This window comes from Aedes albopictus, chromosome 3 (assembly GCF_035046485.1).
Source record: "Aedes albopictus strain Foshan chromosome 3, AalbF5, whole genome shotgun sequence".
NCBI lineage: Eukaryota > Metazoa > Arthropoda > Insecta > Diptera > Culicidae > Aedes > Aedes albopictus.
Genome location: NC_085138.1, coordinates 204,765,929 through 204,792,925, shown reverse-complemented (window position 1 = coordinate 204,792,925; position 26,997 = coordinate 204,765,929). Strand labels below are relative to the sequence as shown.

General features: G+C 39.1%; 3 protein-coding genes across 5 annotated transcripts in view; 2 read left to right on the top strand and 1 right to left on the bottom strand.

Annotated features, from left to right (window-relative positions):
• Positions 1-795: 795 nt before the first annotated feature.
• On the bottom strand, positions 796-10,112 carry LOC115261571 (protein-L-histidine N-pros-methyltransferase). 3 transcript variants are annotated; one of them, XM_029863463.2, is made up of 7 exons: positions 9,997-10,112; positions 7,009-7,100; positions 3,259-3,549; positions 2,684-2,835; positions 2,417-2,589; positions 2,080-2,360; positions 796-1,117 (listed from the first exon to the last, which is right to left on the bottom strand). In XM_029863463.2, the coding sequence occupies exons 2-6, from the start codon at positions 7,096-7,098 to the stop codon at positions 2,149-2,151; spliced, it is 918 nt and encodes a 305-aa protein (XP_029719323.1). In that variant the 5' UTR covers positions 7,099-7,100; positions 9,997-10,112; the 3' UTR covers positions 796-1,117; positions 2,080-2,148. The 3 variants fall into 3 exon arrangements, with proteins under 3 accessions (XP_029719323.1, XP_029719325.1, XP_029719324.1); XM_029863465.2 differs by lacking the exon at positions 9,997-10,112 and adding an exon at positions 9,801-9,961; XM_029863464.2 differs by lacking the exon at positions 9,997-10,112 and adding an exon at positions 9,710-9,734.
• A 3,990-nt stretch (positions 10,113-14,102) lies between these two features.
• The window catches only part of LOC115261572 (uncharacterized), a 33,175-nt gene continuing 20,280 nt past the window's right edge, over positions 14,103-26,997 (top strand). Inside the window, exon 1 of the mRNA XM_029863467.2 lies at positions 14,103-17,190. Within this exon, the coding sequence (XP_029719327.2) occupies positions 14,680-17,190 (2,511 nt within the window). The 5' untranslated portion in view covers positions 14,103-14,679. The remainder of the gene's footprint in view (positions 17,191-26,997) is intronic.
• Positions 17,222-21,570, top strand: LOC134291197 (uncharacterized protein K02A2.6-like). The gene is made up of 2 exons (XM_062858669.1): positions 17,222-19,938; positions 20,006-21,570. Exons 1-2 carry the CDS (start codon positions 19,595-19,597, stop codon positions 21,564-21,566), a joined length of 1,905 nt encoding a protein of 634 aa, XP_062714653.1. The 5' UTR covers positions 17,222-19,594; the 3' UTR covers positions 21,567-21,570.

Genomic DNA, 26,997 nt, shown 5'->3' with positions numbered 1-26,997 from the left:
ATAGCCAACTTTGAACTGTTATATCTCCGGATTCATTGAACTGAATGCAATCAAATTTTGAGTGTTTAAGACTTATATAATGAACTTTGATAAAAGCTTGACTCAACTTGAAATTAATAATACGAAATAAAATTACAGCGATTTCATTTATTATATGATTTTTAAGTAAATTGGTCTAATTTTAATATGCTTCCCATTACTTTGTCAATTTTTTGCCGATTTTTTTGTAACATCATTTCAAAACATTTCCGATGATTTGGTATTATATCAGAAAAATAAACTTAACGCTATTATTTTCTTACGTGTTAACAATGTTGGGTTATGTCAAAAGTTTTTCAAAGCTTATCATTTAAGTCATAAACGATCAAAATTTCATTGCATTTGGTTCAATGAATCCGGAGATATAACAGTTCAAATCGCTATCGCTATCGGATAATTATGACTTTTTTTTTAATCTTTTGAGCTTAATGTAGAGTAGCTCGATATTCCTCAAATTTTGGCCATTGATAGACAACTAGTTGATCAACTTATAGTAAAAATTTCAGATTTTTTTATGCACTTTTTAAAAAGTTACAGCTATTTGACCATTTTTTGAAAAGTGAAAATTTTGCCTGTCCCGATTATTTTGTCTATCCCCTGTATATATTTCAGAAAAACAATGTTATAAGTTTTGCTATAACTCTATCGGCTCAAGTGACCAGAATAACAAAAAAATTCAAGCTTTTTCGCGACAATACCAAAAATCTAATGAGTTCTGAAATAATCTTGTTATAAAAAATAAAACAAAGATTGATATAAACGTGTTACGAAATTATATTATACAAGTATATTATAATGCATACTATAACAAAGGTTGTTATACATCTGTTTGAATAAATGAAACAAGCTTTGTTATAATTTCGTTACTAAGGTAATAACAAATGTTATTATAATTTTGTTATGGAATTATATAAACTCGTGTTATTTCTCACAACAGATGTCATAATTTTGTTATGATCTTGTTATGTGCTTCTGGTCAGGAATCTCACTAATAAGCATTTGCTTTACATTGAAAGAATACTCAAAGCGCCAATACTTGCAACTTAATCCATATAGGAACGATTATATTAATAATATACAGGGTGTTAGGTTCCTGAGTGCAAACTTTTTAAAGGGTGATAGAGGACCATAAATGGTGACAAAAATTGTTCTACGCATATGATCAAATCTCAACCGTTACGTAGTTATTGAACTCCCCATGTTTTTGACTCTTATTGCCTTAACTGGCTATAACTATGAAATGGTCAAACTTATCGCACTTTTTTAACCCTTATTCGAAAGATTATTGAATTTTCTATCAAATGGCATCTTTGAACCGATCGGTTTAGTTAAATAACTAAGTTTTCTAGATCAAATAGCCTAAAAGTTGTGTGTTTTAATTTGTTTTTGTCAATTATCTTTGAAAAATGTGTAATAATTTAAAATTCTTTCTTTGGCAAAGTTGTGGCCCCTGTTTCACTCTACAATTCGTTCTTTGACATCAAACTTCTATCTCTTATCGTTTTCTTGCAATTTCGATTTAAACGTTGCATTTCAGATGAGAAATTTGCAATCGTCATGGTAAGCACTTTTTTGCGCACTGTGCTGCACATTTAAATCAAAATTGCAAGAAAACGATAAGAGTTAGAAGTTTGATGTCAAAGAACAAATTGTAGAGTGGAACAAGGGCCACAACTTTCCCAAAGAAAGAATTTTAATTTACTACGCATGTTTCAAAGATAATGGACATAAACAAATAAAAACACGCTATTTTTAGCTATTTTGCTCTAGAAAACTTTGTTATTTAGCTAAACCAATCGATTCAAAGATGCCATTTGATAGAAAATTCAATAATCTTTCGAATAAGAGTAAAACAAACTGCGATAAGTTTGACCATTTTAAAGTTATAGCCAGTAAAGGCAATAAGAGTCAAAAATATGGGGAGTCCAATAACTACGTAACGGTTGAGATTTGACCATATGCGTAGAACAATTTTTTTCACCATTTATGTTCCTCTATCACCCTTTAAAAAGTTTGCACTCATGAACCTAACACCCTGTATGTTTCAATTCTACAATACAATAAATGCGTTTTATGTTATCACTAATCCTTATACTACCTTCTTATGTACTATTTTGAGCATACTACCAGTATATCATTTAACCAGTAAAAATACTGCTTGAGATCGCCTTCGCACAAGTACGGAGCCTTAGTCCACGATAGTATCTTGAATCCAACGTGTTCCAGTTGTTCGAAAAACTTCTCGATTTCCTTCTCCATTGGCAGACAAGAAAGGCTAGGCCAGTGCTCCATCAGCGGCCGTAGTGGCATGTGGCTAGAGTCTGAAATACAGGAAAAAAGGTTTCAATCATGCTTAACCTGAATCACCAATTGATACTTTTTTCAACATAGTGGCTATAGGGTAACACCAACGCCAGTAACAATCTTCCATTGGGTGCGAGTGCGTTGTACATGTCATACAGCAACTGGTGTGGATCAATACAGCGATCAAGAACATTCAGGCATGATATAAATTCAACGTCTCTCAGTTGGTTTATCTCTTCTAACACCCTTGAAGCAGATATTAACATAATGTTAGACAGCAGACTCTCAATATAGGTTAGCAAAAAAAAAAACGAAAGAAAAGTAGGTCTTGATGACTCACGTAATTTGCTTCTCTGCAAGCCTCGATCGCATTATCCAACTTGACTCCGTTGCGTACAGTTTCATAGGCGACGACGGGAAAATTGAGGCAATTCCATTCACAAGTCTTAAGGTTACTTCTCCATCGCCAGCTCCAATATCCAAAACTTGGATCTGTTTTGTAAGGAAAAATAACGGAGTTGTTTGAGTTGAGACACATAAGCAGTCGAATTGACCGGATCTAATGAAAACAGTATATTGTGAGCTGATTTCTTGATATTCACTTTTCATGACTCTTCGGATTAGAAGTCATTAGAACCATTAAAGCAGCGTACTAGTAAGTGAAAAGAAATAAGCTTTAGCAAATAATGTCAAAATATGGTTTTCCAGCAAAACTAAATAGTCAGTCACGAAATCATCAATTAAATCAGAGACAACAAATACGCACCAATCACTGCATCTGAAGCTGCTGTTGTGTGAATTACAAGAAATCAGTTGCACTGACAATATTTACAGCATTGATCAGAACAAACTCAAAGAGTTTTTGAGTTCATAAAACCATTCAGGTTTAACCATTAATCTGATTTATACGCTTACTTCTCTTGAATCACCGGCAAAGGCATTCTCAATTCCGCTTTTCACCAACAAGTACCTAAATTGGGGCTCCGAAAGGATGAACATCGATCCTCGCTTCAATATGCCATTGACGTCCGTTTGTGTTAGAAATACACTTAGAAAAGCCTTGGCAATCAAATGCCACAACTGCAACCAAAGCTTTCCGGATACTTCCTTCGATTGTTCCAACCACTTCAGGGTTATCTCATCAGGGTTCTGCATATTGACGAACCTTTTCTCATACTTTTCCGGAAGCTTCGATAGGGTGTACCACTAAAATTATAGGAAAAAATGTATGTACATAGTTTGCTAAAATATGTTTATGCAATTTAGTATTTTAATTTCAACTCATTTGAGTCACCTTTTTCCGTTCTGATTATGCAACTCATTTGAGTTACGTTATGAACATTATGCAATTCAAACGAGTTGTATAATGGATTTTTTCATACAATTTTGTATGTAGCTCGTTGTAAAACAATGCTGAAAAAATCAACTTTTTTCCAATTCGTCACATAAATGACTTAAGCTTTCCGATGGTCCCTTCCAGGCCTTTCTCCCACAACTTGACAAGTGTAGAATTAGCATTAAGTTTAAATACACAGAAAAAAAAACATAAACAACTATAATGATTGGCAGTAGAGTAGTTCGGCGTTTTGCATTCTAACACAGCTGGAACATGCGAACCGTTACAATATGTAGTAGCATGTTCATCGCATGGGCCCCTATAACCACAGCTGTAAAGGCGTGGGTATGCAGCATGTTAGGTTCAATTCCCGGTCGATCCAGGATCTTTTTTGTAATGGAAATTTCCTTTACATCTTCGGGCATAGAGTATCTTGGTGCCTGCCACACGATTTATACACGCAAAATGGTCATTGGCAGAGTAAACTCTCAGCTAATAACTGTGGAAGTGCTCATAGAACAAGCTGAGAAGCAGGCTTTGTCCCAGTGGGGACGTTACGCAAAAAGAAGAAGAATGTATATCGCAATTTAAATATTAGTAAGTAAGTTCCTACCTGCTCACACTGCTGAAGGACTTGCCGACATTGGGCCTTCTTCTGCCTCGGACCTTTCCCAAGTAGCAGGCTCGGAACCAACCTACCTACCTACCTGATTCGGAATATTGGCTTTGCAGTCAAAGTAATTCAAACAAATGCCATCAAGATAAAGAAGAAACCAGGATGAATTGGGCAGACAACTGATTCGAAGCAGTCTAACAATGTTGTGCCTGAGCGTTGACCAAGCGTATCCTTTGGAATTTACTCTTTCACTAACAACATCTATATTTCCGTGACACCTAGCCCTGAGGGATCGTAGAGCTGTCTAGATCGTCCAACTAAGCATCCTTTCCCATCCCTCAGCAGTCGCAAGGACGTGGCCAGGACAGTACTCGACCATTGGAGGGTTGCGTCAGTCTTGTCTAAGACTAAGAGGCGATTTCTTCACTCTGGCTTAAGCGTTAAGCCAGGTTTAACTGCATGGGTAAGCCTGGCTTACCGGTTAAGCCGAGGTGAAGAAATCGGCCCTAAGAGTCAGATATTAGTCCCAACCCGAGCAGAGGAAAATATCAAAATAATAACAACGGAATCACAAAACCTGTTTTTATATCTCGGTTTGTTATTATTAACTCATTAAGTCATCACCGTTCCATAACATGTTCTGTTGGGCAATCTTATGTTGTTATGATCGTAAACTTGGTATATTTTCTTTAAATTACATTTCAATAACATGTTTTGTTTTAGTACAAGCTCAGTTATTATTGTGTCGTTGAGACTGTACAGATATTTGGTCATTAACCCTAAAAAGGATACCTTCATGGCCTCAGTTTCGTCACCTCGCTGAGTGTGTTCCGTCAAAGACGAGCCCTGAAAGGCGCCTGGGGTCCAATGGACCCCAGGTATCCCTTTTAGGGTTAATATCACAACATAACTATCTTTGCAATCAAAGCTACACCATTCGAGATTTTCGTTGTTCGCAGCATTCCGTGAGGAACTGTAAGAGAAAATATGTATTATTTAGTCATCCGTTCCTCTTCTTTCTGACATTACGTTTCAACTGTGACAGAGCCAACTTATCAGGCTTTTGTTTTATAAGCACTTTGAAAAGTATACCTGTTTTTTTTTGTCCCAGTTTCAGTTAGGTATGAATACGAATATAGTACACTCTCTATATATAGAGAGTTAGCTATTTTATGAAACATTTCGGATCAACTGGTGGAATTCAAGGACGAACAACACATTTTCAACAAAAATGTAAAAAATAAGTAATCAAGAAGAAGAACTCCATTGATTATTTTTAGACATTTTATTTTTATTGATTTCACTGTATCGAGCATACTTAGATTCACTTGGATAAATGTGTCAATCGATGAGGTAATAATGTAAATCAATCTTATAAACAATGAACCACCTAACAAAGGGTGGTAGTTTTTTATCTTAAGTTGTTTGGAAAGTAAACGAAAACTATTGTTTCGCTCTGTTTTCGATTATAAATCGCTTGCAACTACAACAGCGTCCCAATTATGAATGAAACGCCACGAAAGGAGGAGTTCCTATCCGCAACAGAAAAAAAGAAAATTTTGTTTTCAGATTGTTATCAATATCTTATTCATATCAAAATTTGTTATTGAAATATTTTAAAAATTCGCTGTAATTAAGTTGTTATTGAAACTAACAAAACATGTTATTAAGCAGGTCTTCCAGAAACATTTTTTTGTTATAATTTTTGTTATTTTGCCGCTTATGACAGACAAGTTTATAATAGGATATGTTATGTAAATAACATGAAAATAACTCTTCCCCTCACTCAGTTATTTTTCCAAAATAACACATTTTATTATGCTGTTGCTATTCCCTTCTGCTCGGGAAATCTTTGTGCTTTGGTTCGGACGGGAAAGAGGCAACCCTCATAACAGCGGTCTAGGGCTCTACCACTCACGAATTTGTTCGACTCGCTTAATGCCAATAATGCAGTCTTTTGAGGGGAATTACTGTTTTTTTTTTCGACGTTTTGCTCCGTATGTGACCATTTTCAAGGGTTCAATCGGTCAAAGTTTCCTAGTCAATATGGCTTTGCTTGGTACACGAAAAAAAGGTGTACTATCAAACTGCGTAACGCTGAATGCAGAACTATCAGACCCTTCCCCTTGTAATGCTTTTTGTATGAAAACCTTTTTTTTTGTATGGATGGTAATGGGCTGTTCATAAACCACGTAGACCAAATTTTGGCTATCTCAGACCCCCTCGTAGACTTTTGTCCATACAAAAATTTTGAAATTTGTATGGAGTGTATATAGACTTTGGCCAGACAACCAAACCCCCTTCCCCCCACTCCCCCAAAAAGTCTACGTGGTTCATGAATGCTCCCTAGCGCCATCTCTCTATAGCGTTACATAATTTGTGCACGATGCCTAATTGATCAACGCATACTATGCATCTTTTCTTCTACGTGGCTTTAGCCCAATACGCCTTATTTCCCGACAGGCTCACGTGGCTTTGGACATTTCTGCACTTAAGGACAAACGTCCTGAAATCAACTGTGCCATTTTTCTTGCTCACTTGTAATAAGCTTAAAATAAGATCAGGTGCGCTGGTTTTGTTTACGAAGAGATTTGTGCGCTCGAAATCGTGAGTAGGTGCCAAAGTCGACCATTTGTGGTGGCCATTTTGGTATTCTAACAAGTCTGTCCTCAAATGTAGCCTGCCGTAGAAAATATTGATTCTCAATACTTACCGCGGACATGTCACAATTGTCCAGTGAGATATCATTTCGGGTTTTGTCCACCACAGCGCGCGCTAGGAAACCTCTTGGTGAATAATCCATTGCTGAAAAGGCGAAAAAAGAAAAAAAATCCAATAAATTAGGCAAATATGTGTTTCCAATTGTTTGGCATTACTAAATTATTACACTATTCTAAAAAAGAATGAATTAGTAACATTAAACTTTCTTTAATGTTTAATGTAAAAAATAAAAAAAGGTTCGAAATTATTTTGATCTTTTAATTTAATTTAATTTAATTGAGGTAAAATCTTGGTAGGGCATTAAATCCACTTTTCCGTTACTCATTAAATTTTGAACGAATTTATATGACTTTTGTCTTATGTACTTGGTGAGATACGTATAATTTCCAGTCGGGTACAAAAATTCAATGCAATGGATCACTGAAACAACTAAAACGGCCGCTATGGAATGAACAGATAGCGCAACCTTAGCCTTGTGTGTTTGACATAACTTGACTGCTGTCACAATGCTAATGCCGCTGTGTCTTTGTTTACATGCGGTGAATGCTAGAAAAGTTTGCTTCATTGATCCATTGGGTTAAAATTTACTAAGTAATACCGGAAAATATCTACAAAAAAGCAGCCACTGCCTAATTGTTTATTCCAGAGGTTCCCAAACTTTTTGCTATGGCGGCGCCCTTTGAAATTTCCAAAAATGTTTTAAAAAGGTTTTTTTAGTTATAAACAGCTTTCACTTTAAAATGTCAAAGGCAAAATCGTGAAACACTTCTTATATCATGTTCAGTGAAGAGAACTGTCAGACAAAAGAGGCACAAAACAAGCAACAAAGAAGGTGCGACGATTAGTCTTTATCCCTACTGGTGACAGATAATGACATGATCTCGAAATTTTTTGTTGCAGACAAAACGGAGGCTGAATTTGTTGCGTACTTTCCAACTCGTGAATAATAAATTATTACTACCCAAAAGTCGAAACTGTTTGATGATAGAGCTTCACCTGAGTTGCAGTGTTTACCGACTCGAAGTTACCGTTCGAAAATCGCAATGCAAGGCTTAAAAATCTCTAAACTCGTGGTGTACGATGTTAATCCCATTATTTTCAAGTTGGGACAAACTTATGTCACATGGGTTGTTTTGTCGCAACAAATACAGGTTGCGACATTGTCATTATTGTTGCGCGATGGTTGAATTTTGATTCACTGATCATGTTTTCTTAGAATTCAGAAAAAAAATTGGAAAACTATGTTTTTTAATAAATTTCTCAAAGATAATTTTAATATGTTTGTGAGATTTCAAAAATCATGTTGATTTCATCATAGAAGCTTTATAAAAGAGTAAAAAAAACTTAGATGTAATTCAGCCAAAAATCCTAAAGCGTTTGCAATAATTAAAGAATTCCAATTGAAATAAAATGACTTCACAGAACTTGACCAAAGTTTCAATTTTTACGGTAATTGCAAAGCAACACTTTCAACCTGTCAGGTGGGCTTTGATTGAACTTTTTATTAACATAAATTTCGACTTAACCCTTTGAGGCTGGCGTGGCCATATCTAACTCCAGTTATGAAACCGAGCATGGCAAACTTATTCAAAGTTTAGTGAGGTTGCGGCAGTACCAATGAAACAGTCCGGTTCAAAAAGGTTAAAGCTAGCTCTTCACAATGTCACAGCGGCAAACCTGCATGCCACTAGCTGTCCCGAAGACCTTGTAATTATTCTGAAAAGAACGCAAATAAGGTTCTTGAAATAAAAACTTTGGACAAGTTATAGTTAAATCAACAGCTAAGCTGAAGCTTATAAGGTCCAAAAACAATTTTAATAACTTAAAATTTAAACATTTTAAAATTTGGTGTCAATTGATATGTTTAAAAAGGATACCAGAAATCCTGTGGAACAAACGAAGACTCAGGGAAAGATTCAAAAAAAAATGAAGCTACACTAGTTTTACTAAACAAAACAAAATTAAATACAAATAAAGAGTTTGTTTTTGTTTGTTTCGTCACAACTCAGCCTGCGGCACACCAGGGCGCTGCGGCACACAGTTTGGGAAGCACTGGTTTGTTCAGTTGAGATTCCTACAACACGATACTTTGATCCGCTCCGTAAATTATCAAAATATAGCGAATGCCATCGTGCTCTAAGAGACTATCAGTTTTATTGAAATGACTGGATAATCACAGCAACTAGGAATGTGTATAAAATTTTAAAACTTTTTTTTGTTCTTTTCAAATAGAGATTCATGATCTCTTTCCAATTAATTATCAATTAATTCTACTCGAAAACATTAATGTGCTTAAGTTTCACATAAAATAGAAATAAGGATAATAATAGTGTTAATAATAATAATAATAATAATAATAATAATAATAATAATAAATGTATTTCAAATATAATAGGCAATTTCCTTGACTTTCTTGGGCATAGAGTATCTTCGTGCCTGCCACACGATATACACATGCAAAATGGTCATTGGCAGAGGAAGCTCTCAGTTAATAACTGTGGAAGTGCTCATAGAACAAGCTGAGAAGCAGGCTTTGTCCCAATGAGGACGTTACGCCAAGAAGAGAGAGAGAGTATTTCAAATAAATACGAAGGTCCACAAAGAACAACACAAGATATCACATTACATAGCACATATATCAGTATAGACACAAAAAATACACAATGACTACAGTGATAACACTCGGCAAATACCTTGCACTTGATGCCATTAAGAAAGTTCAGCATTGAACTTTTTCCCTAGTTTATATTTTCAATTTATATGATTCATAATAAAATGACATACCATACGGTCAGATATGTAAAGTGTACACAGTATAGTGCAGTGTAAGCACATTACTGAAAGTGTATGGCTTATAGGACTTTTTTGTAAGCATCTTTGCTTAGTAATGCATATATTTTATCCAATCACATTGCTTTTATTTAGAAATTTGTGAAAATATACTAAAACCATACTATATTTCTTTATGAACTGTACTAACCTGACCAACCTATTTCAATCACGAGCTGATTATGTTCTCTTACATTTGTTTACCTGTATCATTCGTTTCATTTTGTTCACAACAATTGGAAACTTCCTCTTTGTGGGTAAATTTTTACTCACGTCAAAGAGAACGAGTGGATCTATCCAATTTACACAGCAATGGGTACTATGTAAATGTATCAGGACATATACAGGGTATTCACCATCATCAATAGCATGGAGTTATATTCTTATAAGAATTAATTTTAACCTATTCGATAATTTTCAGTTGGATTTTTTTTGCATTGGATTATGTCTATTAGAAAAAAAAAATGAGCAAGTTTGGTGAAAAATATAATTTGGACATACAGGGTGCTGTATGTCTTGTTTATAAGAACTAGAGTAGATTTATATCAGATTCCCGCAAGGACGGCTTCTTCTGATAGTTATTTTTCTTCTTCCTCAGACTTTGTTTTCGGATTTTAACTGGCGTGCTCGATAGGTAGCCGATTTGACATTTCGATAGGTAAATTTGGTTTCAGTCTATGCGGGACTCAGATATAGTTAGACTCTACTCAGAACTATCGAAGACCACTTTATCAAGAAGACTTGCAGCACTGCTCAAAATCGGGAGTCACTATTAGCAGCGCCACCACGGATTAAGGTGGAAGCATTCATGGTAGTGTGTGTAAATCTTCATACTCGCACCAATACACTCTTACACTTTTATACAAAGGTACCACCTTAGCTCAACAGGCGGCGGTGCCATCGGTGTCGCATGCCGTTAGTATGGGAAAACAACTGAGTTGCATGTCTTCTTGATAAAGTAGTCTTCGGAACTATGTAGTAAGAATAAATAATTAGTTATTGATCTGAATACAGCGTGGATTTGCTGAATACAGTAACAAATTTTGAAAACGACGTATAATCAATGGTGTAGCATTGATTATACGTCGTTTTCAAAATTTGTTACGGAATAGGTCACGATTGCGCCCCGATTAATTAATCATGTTCGTTTGTTGGGGCAACTGACAACAACTGATCGAAATATTCAAGTGACGAGAAATATTGTGGATTTACCGGCTACTTGTATTCTACCTGTCGCTTCAGTATGGCCTCCAAAGCACAGTGTTTTATTTTGCCGATTCAGTGCGCTTTTTTAATAACGTTTCAACAGTTGATTCTTGCGATATAGTTTCTTCGGAAAAGTTTCTACATAAGACAAAGCGCATCTTTTGATATGAATAGTTGGATGATCAAGCCACCTACAATTGGGTTTTTAAATTTAGAAAAATTCAATGATTTTATATTTTCAAACGAAAGAGCACCTTTTTCTAAGCCTCTATGATTTTTTTCAGATTTTTAGAACTTCGTTTTGATACCTAAAATCAATTTTAAGAAGATTTATTCAAATCACCTTTTGACAGCTGGGCAACTGCTTGACAGCTCCGCCCAGTACAAAATTCGACGAGGGGTGATTCGACAAATCTCTCCCATACAAACTTCAAGTTGATTTTTAAATAGGTTCCCGGGCTCCAAAATTCATGATTTCGGCTCAGTTTGGCGTGCAGATTCAGAATATGGAATTATCTCAACATCGTTTAAAAAGCCAATTGAGATGAAAAAAATATTTTTTCAAAAAATGCAGATAGACGTTTGATGTCTTCGGCAAAGTTGTGCAAAATGCAATTTTGAACAACTTTGTCAAAGACGCCATAATGCTGAATCTCATAGCTTTTTAGCTTGAGCTTGAGTTTGATGGACCACCCGCAGTTGCTACTCCAGTATCGCCAGATCGGCTACACTCACACAAGGAACCAATGAGATAGCTGCTTGGGACTAACAGGCATCTTCAGTGTGTGAGCGTTGGTGGTCTTGTATTTTTAGGCGACAATGGCGCCTGCTGCGTCAGGTTGCAGGTCAATGTTGGAAGGGCTGGGAAGTGATGATTGCAATCGCTAGCCCACATCAGGCCATTGAATCCTCTGCGCCTGCACAAGGTCGATGTTGGTGTGTTGGTGGGAAATGTTTATTTTTGGCACATGGATCATGCATTGGTGCAAGGATGCCAGGCGTAAAGCGATAGATTGTGTGAAGATTACTGTGAAGTGCCACAGCCCGCTTGGTTGCATAACTTGAAGGCGTTATATGATAGATTGACACTGTGCTGTGATGAAAGTTGGAAGGAAGGGAAACGGCTTTTTTTTAATCCGTTTCTGGTTCTAGCGATCGCTACGAACATACGAATATACATGAGATGTATATGTAGGAGAGAGAGAGTGATAGAGAAAGTAGATAGAAAGATACAAAGTAGGAGGAAAGGGACAAGCCAGGGATTGAACCCAGGACCTTCTGCATATGAATCAGAAGCGGTAGCTACACACTAAGTTTTTTTCGCCGAATCTCAGCAATCCGATTGCCGAGATTGGCACCGCCGAGTGCTCGGCAATCACCTCAGCAAAAATAAGATTTGCCGAGACCTCGGCAATCACAGAAATGACAGCTAACGATATTTTGCCGAGATTCTCAGCAAAAATATTTGCTGAACGCTCAGCAAAATAATTTTCCAGCGAAAATGAATTTGCTGAATCTCGGCAATTTGTTTTATTTTGGTTTTGGGATGAGAAAAATATTTGAAATAAATAAATAAATCAAGAACTTTGCGCACGCATGGTAACACAATAAAGAAGTCATAACTCGTAACTTGTATATTGTTTGTTTTTACAATTAAATAATAAAAATATTTAGTTTGTTGCCGGCGTTTTCTTTTTTCACTTCAAGACCACCCAAAACAAAAGCTCCTGTAACGGGAACAGCATCAAATTAGCTCTTCGGGAAACAGCGTCAAATTAGCGTGGTTGCTAGAAAATGGAATGAGATGCGTTATAAGCTGTTATAAGCAATCATTTACTTACAGAAGTATTATATTTTTGCATACAATAGTTATTTACCTTTGAGAAAACACTTCAAGCACCTTCAGCAAAATGTAAGATTGATTTGTTTTGCTTTTTCACTGAGGCATGGCGGCTGCAAAAGTGACAGTTGTATTGCCGAAATTCGGCAATGGATGACATAATTGCTGATATTTCGGTATTCTGATTAACTGATTTCGGTAAAATCTTTGAATACCGATGGGTTCAGCAAAAAATGCTGTCAGTTTTCGAAGCTTTCAATCAGTTTGCTGATGTTTCGGCAAACTCTTTCGAACAATCTCGGCAAAAACGATTTGTTTGCTGATAAATCAGCAAAATCTTGACTTGCCGTTTGGAATCGGCAATTTTTTCTGCCGAGCTCGAGAATCAGTTTTAAGTGTGTACTAGACCACAAAGCTCGTCATCAAAAAACTCATGTAACTGCTTTCGGCGCAAAATGGCGCAGAAAACCGTTTCGAATAATGAAACCACCATATTTCTACTATATGAAAATGGCTTAAACTTTTGTATGCAAGTGTATCCTTTATATGTGTACTAGCTGTCCCGGCAAACGTCGTACTGCCTGCCTACTGTGTTTTTGACATGCAGCTCGATAGGGACGTTCCCCGCAAGGTCATTTGTATGGGAGCCCCCCGTTCCAAAGACCGGAGAGATCTCACACCAAGCTAAGAACCTTCCCCGGCCCCAAGAGTATCTAAATACAAAATTTCACGTCGATCGGTTCAGTAGTTTCCGAATCCATAGCGGTCAGACAGACAGACAGACAGACAGACAGACAGACAGACGGAAATCCATTTTTATATATATAGATATAAGTAATAGCTGAATTACTGAAACATTTTACGACACATAAAACGAAGTCTAAACAGATGAAAACAAAATGCAAAACTGTTACCACTCAACAGCACAATTGTGCTGGTTCGTCACGAAAGGGATATACTTTGTATGTATGCATACATTACGGCGTGGTTATTTGGGTATGTACAAAGAGGCTGGGTATAAAGAAAAAAAATTACATCAAACCCAAAATCATATTGGAATTTGTTGTCCGTGCTATAACGTTCAGATAATTATTAAAACAAATTAAAAGTGCAAAGAGTAAACAACTTCCACCATCCCAGAAATATCTTGAAGTTATGGCCTCAAGTACACCAGGGTAAAATATGTGACAAGGAATGAAATTAAGATCAAACATCTGTTTGACACTAATAAAAATTCGATCGAGTCAAACAAAATGTTTGAGCAATGGTTTCTTTTTGGCCAAATATTTGGCCCTGTGTACAGCGATCTTATGTATTTGGTTTCGGGTGTTTTACAGTTGTATTACTAACACATAATCACTGCTCTGATATTTAGTTGTATTGATCGGGTACTTCACTGTGTGATACAATATGATGTAAAACCGCATGACAGTACCTGTACATGGAACATTATTAAGAATAACTTCACGGCAGGAGAAACGAGAAAGAATATTTGCACTGTGACAGTTACTATACCGATCTGCAGGGGAAGGGAGAAAACCAATAACATTAAATATGTATTCTGTTGGAAGATGAAGATTTTTCACGCAAGCATAACGTAAATGTCAAGCATAACTTTCGTAAATAAGAGCATTCATTAACTTATCCATTAACAATGGACAGTAATCGCAAGTTTTCCAAACAAATTCAGCGATGATATAGTGGAGTGCGGAAGAAACAGCAACTAGAACAAGTATCGCTTCAGCCGTGTGTTGTTGCATGTCATGTTGAACGCATAAAATTGCAAAAATGGATTTCATAGACAACCTACTAAATCATATGTCGTCAAAGTTCAATCAAGAAAGTGCATTACCAAAACAAGCAGAAATATCAATGGACGAAACGTTCAAATGGCGAGCACTGAAAAATAATCAATTTGCCAGCCGGTCGAAGAATGGTCGCTCGAAAGTGAAAACAAAGGACAAAGACAAGCACCAAACCCCCAATAGCTCCGAGTTGAGCCCGTCTTCAGATGAAAATAACAAAAGTGATAGTTCCCCGGATCCCCTAGCAGCAGAAGTGAGTGAAAGCACAGAGATCGAAATTGAAATCGCGAACGATATAAGTGGAGAAGAAATTCAAGAAGCACTTGCATCTACTCAAGGAACCATTTCGGTGTTGGTTGAAGAAACCAATAATCACATTGAAGAGGAATGTTTTGAAGAAGGTGACAAGATAATAAGCCTTACAACCAATGAAGTGGATATATGTGAGACTGATACGTGTACTTTGAACATTGCAATTGAAAACGATGAAAATTCTGCGACAATGATCCATATTGAACATGATAAGGAACCTGTGCAAGGAGACATTTATCATGCGGAGAAACAGGTAGAAGAATCTATTATTGCAAGAGTAGAATGCGAGCTAATCCCTACAACTACGACACCACAGTTATTGCCAGAGAGCAGCAATATATTCATTCACATGTCATCAACTTTCAATGCCACATGTTTAACCTTAGATTCTGCCATCGACAAAATAAATAATTCGCAATCAGTAGAGTTGCAAAACTTATCCACTGTTGAGCCTGATGTTCCTTCCATGGATGACCGAGAAACGTCTGAAAATAAGGACATGACAGATGAAGTTGAAAAGGATTACTCAGATACGTCAGCGGGAAGTGTAAGGAGATCGAAGCGGTTGAAACCTGATGAAATGAAGGACTTAGAGTTAAAGGACATGGAAAATATAGCAGTATCCCAAACACTGACTTCAGAAACATTACCTTCAACATCCGCTGAGCCAGTTAAAGAAACCAGTAATGAAACTCCCAATGATGAAAATGTTTCCAAACAAATTGAACGGACTGATAACATCGTTAGAACATTAAGAAATAAATCAATCGAAGTCACGCCAAACCATATTTCTAAACACAGTGTAAAGAAAAGAAACAATTATGGAATAAAAGCGAAAAAAAATCGCCCTACACATGAAACTAATGTTGACGATAGAACACGAACTATTTCTTCGGCAGTAAGCACGCTCACTAGAAGTAAATCTACTGTACAAAATAAACCAAAGCACAAAAAACCACCAGAACCTAGAAGTAATTACCCTACAAGACAACGGAGTCGTGACGTAGACATTAAAACAAATCGAAGGCGTTCATCCCGCTTTGGGTCAAACACTAAGAAACCTGCCAATGACTTGGATAAAAGAAGTGAAGATCAAAAAACTAAACATTCTCATGAATCTCAGCGAGAAACTGCCAAGAGTAAAACCCTTAAGGACCACTCGCCGAAACAACGGACAGCTCGACTTTCTAGGGACGGAAGCGATGGTATACTAGCTTCAGCAATTGCTCGAAGAGAAAAGAGTGACTCTTCAGGTATTCAAGGGAGACTATCACGTCCTATAAAGCTATCAGCTAAAATACTGGCAAACGATGAACTGCGATACGGGTTTGAACTGCAAAACAGTGCTAGGCTCAATCTGAACGCAGAAGTCAAAGATTCTTCGGATGCAGCAGTGATACTTAAGCTTGATCCACCTGTAACTGTACCAGAGAAAATTGATTCCATATTAGGAAAGCCAGAAACCAATCAGGAAAGTACAACGGTTTGCAAACCTGATGCGATTATCGTAAATCAAACCCCCATATCACCCACGCGAAATGTACAGAAGAAATGTCGTGATCCGTTAGACTTTCTCGATGAAGTAAAACGAGAAAGTTTTGGAAGCAATCAATCACCCGAATGCAATTATAAGCTTAACAAGGTGCAACAACGAAAATTGCTAAAACTCAAAGAAAAGCATATGCTCATGCTTGGTCTGCAGAGAACTATCAAAAAAGCACCGGCAACTTCTAGTTTAAGTGAGAAGCCTAGTGAACCGATACCCAAAGCTACAAATGATAACTCAGAAAAAGAAGCATTTACAAGTCCCGCAATGACCTTATCCGACCAAAGTTTCATCTTGATCGATAGTCCACCACGTGAAGATCAGGCGCAAGTTCAAACGGAACAGCCTGCATGTCGTGCACCTCCTTCGCCTCCTGTCCAGCTACCCAACAAACTGGTATGCCTTTGTCAAAACAATTCTCGCTATTTCACCACCAAAACACTAAGCCGTATGTATTGTACCGCCGTTGACGACATTGATGGGCAGTTCATCGGATGCAACAACGAGTTGATTGGAAGTTTGCAGAATTTGCTACGACCAAGTAACAGCGCTAGCTATCAGCTGTTGTGCACTCTACACCAGCGAAGGCTACACAATCATGGATGCTGCGCTACTTGTGGCATTTTTTGTACACAGGTAGGTAATTCACTGATATACCATACGGGTCGTAACATACCCAATCGACAAGTCAATTGGCACATACTGTTTCAAATATTACATACCTTTATTATTGGTACCCACACTTTATTTTGAATACCGAGTACGGTAAGTTTTTGACGAAAATAGAACAACCGAACACTGCATAAATGGATTCTTTATCTTTTGCTCTTTTTTCCCCTGTTGGGGCAATTAAGTCACTGTGTCCAATTAACTGAACTTTAGTAGCAAGTCCCATTTTTGTTATTCGCATCTTGCAAGATAATAACCTACTATCGGCTACTCTCAAGTATCCACGAAGCACGATAATTCACCTGGAGCCCTGTGAGCCAAAACTAGCGAAATATAGTGCTAATTGTTACTAGGGTTGCCATGACGCGTCTTCTCTCAGTCAGGAACACTCAAATTGATAAACCACAAAACCTTTCCAGGATCTTAAGACCAGATTTCACTGGGCAGTAAGCAAATACAAACTCACAAGCTTTTGCTCATGTTTTTGATAAATGTTGTACTGAGCCTGATTCGGTAAAATCTGTTACTTGCCAGCTCAGGGTTAAAGGGATCACAGGGTCGTTTATCGGCTTGTACACGCAACACACACACAGCTGAAAGGTACTCACCATAAGCAGAAACTGCTCGAATTGAACCACTGCCCACTGACTTCACCTTTCGTCGATTAAACGGAAGTTAACCAAAATGTTCAACACCGAGAAATTTCAAATTCAAAATAAGTTTTGGAAATCCGAAAGTGGAAGCAATTTGGTTCCTTTCTGAACCCGACAAAGCGGAGATACGAAAAGGAGTGGAAATATCAATCACCAGGGCTATGCTCTTTGAACAAATAGCTACTGAGGCCAAATTTTCATAATAGTGTTACAATTTATTCATGACGTCATGCGGGGTACTTGCGTGTTTCGGCGTTCGGATCGCGATCCTGACAGGGCTGGTGGCGGTTACGGTTGTAGGGTTTTCCTTGAGTACATCCCTGACTAAATAAGATGCGAACCCCTGAGTGAGGGCCTGGGAGAGATGACAGGAGAATGATGTGGTTATGTGCAGGGCCAGAGAGAGGGATACACGGCGTGTGACTTTGTAGTGCGGATTTAAGCGAGTAATAAAGTGTGACTACAGTGAGTAATTCGGGTGTTTCATTCCTACAAATCTGGCGACGAGGATAAACTTCGAGGTGAGTCCAAAATTTCAAAGAATGAGCTGAAAATATGAAGATGCGGAGGTTTTCAAAATTCCGTTTCGGCTTGGAAATGAAGATGATGGCTTTGTGTACCTAAACGTCAGGTGCGTGCGACATGGTGGTAAGGGTGGTATTAGTGAGAACGGAACACATTTTTACTTGTGATAAATGCTGAATCAGCAAAGTTACACTGAACAAAATTTACACTGGCAATGGAATAAATTGTGTATATGGAACATTTTATGTGAAAAAGTGAATAAGATTGAAAATATAACGTTGTGTTTTAAATATACATTTTATAATAAAATTGTTATGAGTATTTATTTATATTTGGTGTAATGGTCATAAATAATTCCTGTATGTGTAGCATTGCTCTGGACTGAGAGATTATTACCGAATGAATGAACTGAACATGCATTGTTTGAAAAGCTGTATGGATTACAGAATGTAAACACTGTTGAACATGGATTGTTCTCTTTTAACACTGTATGGATTACAGGATGTGAACATTTGTGCTTGCATTTGTGTTCACGGGAAAAAAATTAAAATGCTGTATGGATTACAGAGTGTAAACACTGTTTACGATTATCAAAGAGAAACATGGACTGTTCTCTTATAACCCTGTATGGATTACAGGATGTGAACATTTGGTGTTCACGGAAAAAAATGAACAGATAATGTTCGTTGAAAAGCTGTATGGACTACAGACTGTAAACATCGTTTACGGTTACTAAAGTTGAACATGGATTGTTCATTTAATCTCCTGTATGGATTACAGGAGGCAAACAATGCATGTTTACGGTTCAACAAAATAAAAACATTTATATGCGTTGTTCATTAAAAGTTGTATGGATTACATAATGCAAATTATAACAATTATAAGCTAAAGTTGAGCATGGATTGTTCATTTTAAACCCTGTATGGATTACAGGATAAAAACTTTGATTTATGGTGAAATAAGATTAGCATAACTAAAAAAAATATATATATAAATAAATGCTTGAATCTCAGTATGTAATTATATTATGTTTACACATATTTGTTGCTTAATTGTCGCAATCGCAATGTGCAAACTACCCTTCCCTGCCTCGTTCCCTGCAAACAAACTTAGAAAAAAAAAAAATTAACACTCAGTGCATCTTATTTCATGTTGGTTCCTCTCTCGGTTTCTCTTATTTGAAAACGTTTTAGATGGAAGAGAGTCGGCCGATTCCTCAATTTCGATGCGAAGACATAGAGAAGAGCAAACTGCACAAAGAGTGGAGAATTTGGAAAGGAGCATTAGAATGCTTCTTTGATGCGTATGATGTCGTGGATCAGAAAAAGAAAAGGGCAAAACTTTTGCATTTCGGTGGACCGCAACTGCAACGAGTGTTTCAAAACCTACCAGATCGCGAAAAGTTCCCTCTGGTTTCCACCGAGAAACAGTGGTATGACGTGGCAATAAACGCGTTGGATGGATTTTTCCAGCCATGCAAGCAGGACTGTCTTGAGAGGCACAGGTTGAGAAACATGAAACAGAAGCAGGGGGAAAGGTGAAGCAATTGTGTTTAATGGTTTGTTTCTACATTCGATACTGATTTATCACATACAATTATTTAGGTTTGCTGACTTTGTGCTTCGCCTCCGCCAACAAGCCAGTGACTGTGGTTTCGACAAGTACTCAGATGAATGCAAGGATATCCTCACAGAAATCTTTCTAACAGATGTTATCGTTGAAGGATGTTTGTCTTCCGAACTTCGCCGGCGTATTCTCCAACAAGATCGTTCACTAGCTGAGATCGAATCCCTTGGTGCCGCTCTTGAAGGCATCGAAACTCAAATACAAGATCTGGGAGACAAATCAGGGACTCAAACTGGTGATCATAAGGTTCTGAAAGTCAGTAGCAAACCTGCCTATGCGTTTAACAAGCGACCAGATCAGCCTCAGAAGAAATTCACAGCGAAACGACGGTTTCCAACCGGTCAAAACGATACTGGTTGTCTTAACTGCGGGCATCGGGATCACCAAACCTACGATAATGCGTGTCCAGCAAAAGGGAAGCTCTGTTACACCTGTAAGCGTGTGGGTCATTTCGGAAATCGATGCAGATTCCGAAAACTCAAACAGGTATCGATTCCGAGTAAAGTGCGAGTGATCGAGCAAGAAGATCCTTCACCGAGTTCCGAACCGTCCGAAGATACAGAAACAGGAAAGACGTACTATGCCTTCTACTCCGGAAACGAGACAAACGTTATCCAATGCGAGATCGGTGGGGTAAAATTGGATATGCTAATAGATTCCGGATCAGATGCCAACCTGATTACAGATGTAGCGTGGGAAGCCTTGAAGCAGGCGAAGGTAGAAGTTCAGGAGAGCACCAAGGGAAGCTCTAGGGTCTTGAAAGGATATGCGAGCGATCATCCACTGCCGATAATGGGAACATTCGTAGCTAATGTAGTAGTTGGAAGAGTTTCGGTACGTGCGCTTTTCTATGTCATCAAAGGTGGTCAACGTTGCCTGCTAGGCGATCAAACTTCAAAGGACCTTGGAATTTTGAAGGTTGGCTTGGACATTCAGAATGTGGCAACTCAAATGGCAACATTTTCTAAAATCAAAGACGTCCAGGTTCAAATACATATGGATCCGGCAGCAAAACCTGTGTTCCAGCCCCTAAGAAGAGTACCCATGCCACTTGAGGATGCAGTGAACCGAAAGTTGGAGCAACTTTTGACAAGAGACATAATTGAGGTCAAAGAGGGTCCAGCTTCGTGGGTTTCTCCTTTGGTGGTGGTGGGAAAAGCCAACGGGGAACCAAGACTTTGTCTCGATTTGCGTCGTGTCAACGAAGCAGTTCGGAGGGAGCGCCATCCAATGCCCACAGTGGACGATTATCTGGCAAGATTGGGAGAAGGAAAATGCTGGAGTAAATTGGACATCAAGGAGGCATTTTTACAAATCGAATTGGCGCCGGAGTCTAGGGACGTGACTACTTTCATCACCAGTAAGGGACTATACAGATTCAAGCGGCTTCCTTTTGGTCTTGTGACTGCGCCTGAAATGTTTCAGAAGGTCATGGACCAAATTTTGACAGGATGTGAGGGGACTTATTGGTATTTGGACGACGTGATAATCGAAGGACGTGATCGTGAAGAACATGATAAACGATTGGACGAGGTATGAGCGTTGTAAGGAGTGTGCATCTCCATGACATCAGTCTTGATAAATAAATAAAAATAAACAAAGTATAAGCAACTTCTTTTCTGTTATAGGTGCTTCGCAGGTTCAAGGAGTGGAAGGTTGAATTGAATTGGGAGAAATGCGAGTTTCATGTCAATGAGGTTGAATTTTTGGGTCACAAACTAACTGAGAAAGGGATACATCCATCTGAGTCAAAATTGAATTCAATAATGTCCTTCCGGCGCCCTGAAAATGAGGCAGAAGTTCGTAGTTTCTTGGGGTTAGCGAACTACTTAAACAAGTTCATGCCGAATCTGGCCACTCTGGATGAACCTCTGCGTGCACTGCTAAAAAAAGGTTCTAAGTTTGAATGGAGCGAGAGTCACCAGAAAGCGTTTGAAAACATTAAAAGAGCTATGACAGAAGCTCAAGCTCTGGGATTCTTCAATAAATGTGACCAGACATCAGTGATGGTGGATGCTAGTCCGGTCGGCTTGGGGGCAATATTGATGCAAACAGATCAAAAAGGAGAAAGTCGTGTGGTAAGCTGTGCATCGAAATCTTTGACAGATACCGAAAAGCGGTACTGTCAAACCGAAAAGGAAGCGCTCGCTATCGTATGGAGTGTAGAACGATTTCAAGCATACCTGTATGGAAGCACATTCAATATTTTGACGGATTGTAAAGCCTTGGAGTTCCTTTTCACCGAACGTTCGAGACCTTGCGCCAGGATCGAACGGTGGGTTCTTCGCCTGCAAGCTTTTGACTATTGCGTTGTTCATATACCCGGAGATAAAAACCTCGCAGATGTTTTGTCTCGTCTAACATCATTACCTGCTGTTCCATTCGACTACCATGAAGAGATTTTCATAAAGAACATCGCGTTATGCTCTGCTACTACCGCAGCACTGAAGTGGGATGATATTGTACAAGAATCGACGAAGGATGTAGAAATTCAGCAAGTTCTAGGCTGCCTGGAAAATGGAACTTCTCTCGAATTGCCGTTACAGTACCGGGTCGTAGCAAATGAACTATGTCGTTGTGAAGAAGTTCTAATGCGGACCGACCGTATAGTGATCCCTCAAGCTTTGCAAGAGAAAGTTCTCCAGATTGCCCACGAGGGACACATTGGAATTCGTATGATGAAGCTGCATCTTCGTGGGTCAGTCTGGTGGCCAAAAATGGATGCTGCGGTGGAATCATTTGTTAAAAGATGTCGTGGTTGCATTTTGGTTTCGGCTCCAGATCCTCCAGAACCAATGGTTCGTAAGGAGACTCCAAATGGGCCCTGGCAGGAAATTGCCATAGATTTCCTTGGACCTTTGCCGGACGGACAAACTTTGCTGGTTGTGGTTGACTATTATAGTCGTTACATCGAAGTCTGCGAGATGAACCAAACTACAGCCAAAGAAACAATCAATCAGCTGTCAACAATATTTAGCCGTTTTGGCGTTCCCCTTACTTTGCGGGCTGATAATGGACCCCAATTTAACGCTAGCTGTGAAGAATTTCAAGCATTCTGCGAGGACGTAGGGGTGCAGCTGATCAATACTATTCCATATTGGCCGCAACAGAACGGGGAGGTTGAGCGACAAAACCGCTCGATTCTTAAGAGGCTAAAAATAGCACAACACCTTGGTCAAGATTGGAGAAAAGTTTTGTCACAGTTTCTTCTATCATACCATGCAACAGCCCATCCCACGATTGGCCGTTCACCGTCCGAACTGATGTTTGGTAGGAAAATTAGGACAAAACTTCCGGGAGTGCCGACATTTACACGAGTCAACGAAGAACACCGAGATCATGATGCACTACAAAAAGAAAAGGGGAAAGAGTATGCTGATCTGAAACGGAAGGCTCGGTTCAGCGAAATAAAAGTTGGAGATAATGTTCTTGCAAAACGGATGCGTAAAGACAACAAATTGAGTACAAATTATGCTCCAGAAGAATACGAAGTTACCAGGAAATCGGGAGCGGATGTAACAATCAAGTCACTTGAAAACGGCAAAGAATACCGCCGCAACGTGGCCCATCTGAAAAAGCTGCTGAATGGTATTGGCGAATCATCGACCACGGAAGATTCTGGCTCGATAGAGAAAACCGTGCCATCGAGCAGTAGTGATACTCAGCTACCTACAAAGACTTCACCAACATCCACCCAGCCTGACTTACAACAGGACAAGCAGATTAGTGTTAAGAGGAACCGTAATGTACCTGTTAAGTTCAAAGATTATCTATCCCATTAATTCTTCTTAAAAATATTGTATAAGGGGGGTTGTAGGGTTTTCCTTGAGTACATCCCTGACTAAATAAGATGCGAACCCCTGAGTGAGGGCCTGGGAGAGATGACAGGAGAATGATGTGGTTATGTGCAGGGCCAGAGAGAGGGATACACGGCGTGTGACTTTGTAGTGCGGATTTAAGCGAGTAATAAAGTGTGATTACAGTGAGTAATTCGGGTGTTTCATTCCTACAACGGTGACATGCGGGGCTTGGAGGATATGGCTTCGGGCTGGCCGGCCGGTTGCCGACGTTCACAACACTCGGCGGTAACGGACCGATGGATGGTTGCTTTGGCCGCTGGATGGTGATCAACGGCGATTACTTTCTCGCTGCGGGGCCGGCTTTCCGGCGTAGGGGCCGCAGATGGTGTTCGGGTACCGGATTCACCACTAGGAACCGGTCACGTGCAGAGTTGGCGACACAGGTGGTAGCAGAGAACTACAATGGAAGTTTGGTGGCTTGGAAGATGGCGACGGTGGCATTCGACGGCCACCAGGGCTGATATCGATTTTTCCCCAACAGCAAAAGGGCGAATGGTGCTGTTCTCGACCTGGATGCGCTTAGGTCCTGTCCACTTCCGAGTCCACTGTCTCCACTTTCGTTCCTTCCGGTTCGTCGTCTGCCAAGAAACTGCACAAAAGACAGAGAAAGGCCCGCTTTGTGGACCTGCCCTTTCAATTAATACCCCGTGACGTCATAACTCTTAGGCCTCTAACAAATTTTCACATTAACACTTATTTAACAGTATAATTAACGAAACTTTTAACAATTACCTTTTTCTTCTTCTAAAACCTTCACGTTGGCAGTTTTCACTTCTAATACGGTTCTTTTTGGCAAAATCTACAATTTGTTCACATTATTAGCTTTAGAACAATTAATCGCTTTCAACTACTAACCTTAGCATACACTTTTAACACTACTAACTGCTTTTGATTCTTACTAACAAAACTAATTGTTCTACTAACAATTGCCACCTAAAACAAAGAAACAATAACCTTAATAATTAACACTTCCACTTCATTATTCTTCTTCTTACAAACTTTTGTATTAAAACAATTAACTCGATTATCGCGCACTTCTTAAACTTTCGAGATTTCCAGGGAAAAGAGATTTTTTCCTGGTCGCGAAGACCTTTTTATCAAAATTGAAAATTCTCGAGGGAGCCGAAGTTCTGCCGAGAATCGTTCGTGAATAAAATTTACGAACGATTTTTGACATTTATGCTCCTAACATGGTGGTTTGCCATAATCGCCTTGGGGTTCCATCTACGAGCAAATAGTACAAATCCGGGCGGGATTTATGCGTTACCCCGTCACGGAGAGTAGTTTACAATGCTCAAAAAGTACACATACAAACTGAAGGTGTGTTGTGAGTGGAGCAGCGATCACTACACACATCAAGCCACTGTGTGCAGCCACTGACCCATTTAGTGTTAGTAGGAGGTCTATTTGTTTAAAGGGCGTGTTATTCTTCTGGGAAGAGGGAATATCAAATTGCGGTGGAGCCGACAAATAATAATTGTAACCGCTGGTTACATTACCCCCTCATCCTCCTTGAATGAAACGAATTTTCATTCATTTTTATGATTCTCATCTGTTTCCTAATCAAATTTTTCTTTGATTAAAGCAAATTGACCAAAATAGGCCCTTTTCGAAAGTCTTTCACCTTTTTCGCTCTCACGAAAAAGAAAAGGAACTCAAAGTAACTCAACCAACACCACTGGGTGTCGAGAACTGTCAAATCATCGACTGGTTTGTTTACATACCGACGCGAAATCGAACTACGGTGCATGCGAGTCGTCGAACTTTTCCGCGGGTTTTCCACGAAGTTTTCGCGAGTTTTCCGGCTGTTTCGCAACAAAATCTCGTCCGGCGAAAGAAGAATCTCGGGGTGCGCAAATATCCACGATCAAAAGGTGCATTAACCGGTTGTGATGGCACTTGCTGTTGGGATGATCGACTGATGAGGAGATGATTCTTTTGGGGGAAGCGATTATGTTTAGCTAGGTAAGTTTGTTTTCTTATGTTTTCGATAGTCGACGGTGACCTTGACTTTGATTTTCTGTCGTTTTCAGCTGTTAACGGGGGTTCGGCGATTTTACCGACGGGTTTTTCAATGAACGTCCGGACGTGTTTACTGAATGGTAAGTTGTGAATCAAATAAAACGAGTGTTTTGAAGAGTGAATCAAATCGTTTTTTCTAGCTTTCTGGCTTCAGGTCGCAAACGGAAAACACTCCGATCGGTTTTCCTGATTCGTCGGACAGTTCGTACGAGCTGGTGCCAACTCGAGCGAGGACGGTGCAGGGTACGTACAAGGCGTCCAATTTGGCATTGTACGAGTCCGCTGCAGAAGATTGACGGAAGTTCCGTCGGAAAACCCGCTGGCCCACAGAATAGACCGGCGCAGAAGTTTTAGAGCGGAGATTGTACGTGCGGATGTTTTTGTCGTGGCTTTTCCTCAAGTTTTGTTGTACTGTGGAATAAATTCTTTTGTCGATTGTCCCCTTCCTTTCCAACCTCTCCTCGTCGGACACTTCGTCCGTCTCCCTATCCATCCTATGTTCCTCTCCAGATCCTACTATCTCATGTCCGAAAAGAATCTTATAGGGGGAGAATCCGGTGGCTGTGTGGGGGGTGCTATTTAGGCAATATTCAATCTCGGACACTCGGGTGTCCCAGAGCTTTTGATTTTCTTTGACGTACGATCTAATGCAAGCATTGATCGTACGGTTTAGACGCTCGACAGGATTTGATTGACTGTGATGTCTTGCGTTTTTCCAATGTTGGATTTTATGTTTCGTCAGAAGAGTATTGAACTCTGATGACAAAAATGTTGATGCATTGTCGGTAATTATGAATTCTGGGACTGAGTATCTTCGGAACCAGGATTCTTCTAAAATTTTGGTGACTAACGTAGCCGAAATTTTCCTAACCGGTGTGAGCAAGCACCACTTTGAAAAGAGATCCATGACCACGAGTAAATGGGCATTCCCATTTTTACTGCGGGGGAGGGATTGTATGAAATCTAGTGCTATAATTTGAAAGGGTTTACTAGTCAATCTTTGACGACCCGGCGCTGGAATCTGAGATTGATTTGATGGTTTGTTTTGCCGACACATTGAACATTTTCTGATATAATTTTTCACGTCG